At 37.4% G+C, this 3,639-nt stretch overlaps 1 protein-coding gene across 1 annotated transcript; it reads left to right on the top strand.

Moving 5' to 3' along the window:
- Positions 1-223: 223 nt before the first annotated feature.
- On the top strand, positions 224-2,453 carry LOC113318228 (1-aminocyclopropane-1-carboxylate oxidase 1-like). The gene is made up of 4 exons (XM_026566362.1): positions 224-434; positions 545-771; positions 1,122-1,455; positions 1,955-2,453. The coding sequence occupies exons 1-4, from the start codon at positions 324-326 to the stop codon at positions 2,252-2,254; spliced, it is 972 nt and encodes a 323-aa protein (XP_026422147.1). The 5' UTR covers positions 224-323; the 3' UTR covers positions 2,255-2,453.
- The last annotated feature ends 1,186 nt before the right edge of the window (positions 2,454-3,639 follow it).

Genomic DNA, 3,639 nt, shown 5'->3' with positions numbered 1-3,639 from the left:
CACCCAGTCTGTCCATAATTGACAGTAATAACACGTCGGCACGTCCTAGTTATGTAGTAGTTAGATTGAGATCCAACAAAGATCCCCACACCATCCCATACGTCCTCCACGATTCTTGCTTTATACTGTACTATCTAGTTTTTAACTTCTTCCTCCTAGATTTACTATAGTAAGTTGTTAGTTTTAACTGCCTGTTCCTCTATAAATTGGACTCCCAACATATGCAACCCCCACATCCGAAGAGCTGCCTTTAGGAGTGAAGAAGAAAGAGATCATAACAGATCAGATAGTCGTAGAAACTAGAAACTACACACACCTTAGAAATGGCCGAGTTGTCTTTCCCAATCATCAACATGGAGAAACTTAATGGTGAAGAGAGATCATCCACCATGGAGATCATCCATGATGCTTGCCAGAACTGGGGCTTCTTTGAGGTATTAATTGTTTCTTTGCGTAATAGTATTTGGTTGTTTTCTTTTCCCTTTTTGATTCCTATTTGATTGGATTGAGTCAATTAATATATTTTATCTTGAATGATAAACAGTTGATAAACCATGGAATCTCTCATGAGCTGATGGACAAGGTTGAAACCTTAACAAAACAGCATTACAAGAAATGCATGGAAGAAAGGTTCAATGAATTAGTAGCAAAGAAAACTCTAGAAGGAGTTGAGAATGAGATTATTGATATGGATTGGGAAAGCACTTTCTTCTTGCATCACCTCCCCCAGTCTAACATGTCAGAACTCCCGGATCTCGAGGACGATTACAAGTAAGTTTTCATTTTCCTTTACTTCTCAAGTTCTACTGCCCTAAATTCTCAAAGGTTACAGAGGATTACCAAATTTCATACCCAGTTGTACTTGAGACTCAAATAATTGCATCTACTGTGAGAAGCCTAAATTTGTAGTGTACGTTGTTCATTTTTTACCAATAGTTAGTACTATCGCATGATAAATATCCTTTCACTTCTTATCAACATTGTCGATCGAATAAGTACATTTATACCAGGCATTACATAGAGTTATTGTTTGTTGGCATGTCTCTTTCTGTCTCTAAAATCTTATTTGAAAGTCAAGCTTTCCAGTTTTGACTGACTTGTGCGGTTTGGATTTATTTCAGGACTTCAATGAAGGAATTTGTTGTGGAATTGGAGAAACTAGCTGAGCAACTCTTAGATTTGTTATGTGAGAACCTGGGGCTTGAGAAGGGTTACATGAAGAAAGCCTTCTGTGGCTCAAAAGGGCCGACTTTTGGAACCAAAGTCGGAAACTACCCACCGTGCCCTCGTCCAGAACTAGTCAAGGGACTAAGGGCTCACACTGATGCAGGTGGCATCATCTTACTGTTCCAAGATGATCAAGTCAGTGGACTCCAACTCCTCAAAGATGATCAATGGATTGATGTTCCTCCCATGAAACACTCTATTGTCATCAACCTTGGTGATCAACTTGAGGTAATTAATTAGTAGTAAATAATTTTCCACAGCTTAAGTAATTATAGAAGTCATCTTTTTTCACTGTCTTAAATGGTTTTGACGTTTTTGAGCAAGTTGGGAGAGAAAAACCATACGACACTTTTTTATGTTTAAAGCTGTTTTTGAAAGTCAAATGCGATTAAAAAAGATCGACATGAGATTTAAAGTACATAAGAATTTAGGTTTCTTTTGTGCGCCTTATTGCCTTTAGAATCTATGCTTCTCCTTTGTTGGAAAATTATATTTTGTCTTCAGCATAATATCTTCTCTAAATGGGCATCTCACCCTGAATGACAACAAGATGCATCAGTTAATGGCGAGTCATTGTCATACGACGCACGAATGTAACGTCCGGTCCTCCGGTTACAATCGGATAGACAGTACTAATTAGAGATGGTAGTGCATACTGCAAGTTAATATGTTAGCGAACTTGTTTATGTAAATATAGAACTCATGAGTTGATGATTTTTCAATGTAGGTTATCACAAATGGAAAATACAAGAGTATCATGCACCGAGTGCTAACTCAAACTGAAGGCACACGAATGTCAATTGCTTCATTCTACAATCCAGGGAGCGACGCAGTGATCTACCCAGCACCTGAATTATTGGAGAAAGAGGAAGTTGATGAAAGCCAAATATACCCTAAATTTGTTTTCGCAGACTACATGGAGCATTATATGGGGGTTAAGTTCCAAGCTAAGGAACCAAGATTTGAAGCAATGAAGGCAATGGAAAGTGTTCCTGTTTCTGCTACAGTTCCTATTGCTTTTGCTTAATTAAGAATGCATTAAGGTTAACTACTAAAATTATGAGGATTGCCACTATAATAATGTAATAATAATGGTAACAATTGGTATTACAGTGTTTGTAATTGTTTCTTGGGAGGGTAAGTGTGTTTGTGTGTTTTGTTACATGTATGAGCTAACTTCTAGTTCTACTATCATATTCTTGAAATGCTCGTATTTAAACATTTAATCTGTCAGTAACTTTCAGCAATAAACATATCTGTTAGTGTAATTGTTGAAGGCAACCGATGTATATCCTCTTCTTTCATTCTTAGATGTCACGTCCACTCTAGGATAAAACGACAATTAGCTCATCTCTTTCGCTTCTTGTTCTTGACCAAATTAGGTGGCTATTGAATAGTTGGGGTCAGCTGCTTGTTGGGCCATAAGGGAGTGATGGCCCAAAAAATAGATAGGAGCAGTAGGCCTGTCAATGGAAGAATATCCGTCGGATATTTAGAAATCCGATATCCGACATGTTAAACACTACCGGATATTCGATATCCGATAATATCCTATAGGATATCAAAATCAGATATCGATTCTGATAGGCTAAGCTGTCGGATATCCGATAGTATCCGGTTATAACAAAAAAGCTTAAAAACCCTTGTAAAACATTTTCATAATTGACATTTATGGGATATTTATCCGATAATATCCGATACTAGACTCGAAATTAGGGTAAATTATAAATAAGTTCCTATACTATCGGATATCGGATATTAACATTTCGGATGGGGTCTAATCCGTTTCCGATATGTTAAGGAAGAAATATCCGATAAAATATCCGATCCGATATCCGACATCCGATAAAACGGATAAAATCCTATAGGATCTCGAATACTCGGAAACGGATACCGGATATCGGACAAATATTGACAGGCCTAAGGAGCAGACACTACAGTTTAACTTCAAATGAATGTTCCGTAAAGGAATGGCCTCGCCTGGGTTGCACGGACGCTCCATTTTCCGAACCGTGTCCGCGTCCGATTCGCGTCGGACACGGAACGTACGTGGGACGCTGACACGACGCGTGTCTGATGCATCAATTTGCGCGTCCTGCGCGCATCTGATTTGGACGAACCAATAACTCGGATTTGACGCGTTTTTTTTTTTTTTGCATTTTCAGTTAAACTTCTTTCTTTATTTTTACTATTATTAACTAAATAAAGAAAGACAATCATTTAGATCAATTATTTAGGTTTTTATTAGGGATTTGTTATTGGAAATGACATCATGTATATCTTTAGTTGGGTATGTATTGTTCTAAGAATGCATTTTGATTGTGGCATGTGTTTAATAGTGATTAATTGTTTAATGTGTTTAATTTCTTGATTAATTGGCTAATTGCATTTCGGCGTGTATTAAGAAAAGAT

Source organism: Papaver somniferum, chromosome 10, assembly GCF_003573695.1.
Source record: "Papaver somniferum cultivar HN1 chromosome 10, ASM357369v1, whole genome shotgun sequence".
Classification (NCBI taxonomy): Eukaryota; Viridiplantae; Streptophyta; class Magnoliopsida; order Ranunculales; family Papaveraceae; genus Papaver; species Papaver somniferum.
Note: the sequence above shows the minus strand (reverse complement) of the source record. Positions and strands in the feature narration are given on the sequence as shown.

What these genes read in the sequence shown, in the direction of transcription:
- LOC113318228 (XM_026566362.1), top strand. Translation starts at nt 324, where the DNA reads ATGGCCGAGTTGTCTTTCCCAATCATCAACATGGAGAAACTTAATGGT. An exon ending in GATCTCGAGGACGATTACAA is followed by an intron (nt 772 to 1,121) that starts GTAAGTTTTCAT and finishes GATTTATTTCAG; the next exon opens with GACTTCAATGAAGGAATTTG. An exon ending in ACCTTGGTGATCAACTTGAG is followed by an intron (nt 1,456 to 1,954) that starts GTAATTAATTAG and finishes TTTTCAATGTAG; the next exon opens with GTTATCACAAATGGAAAATA.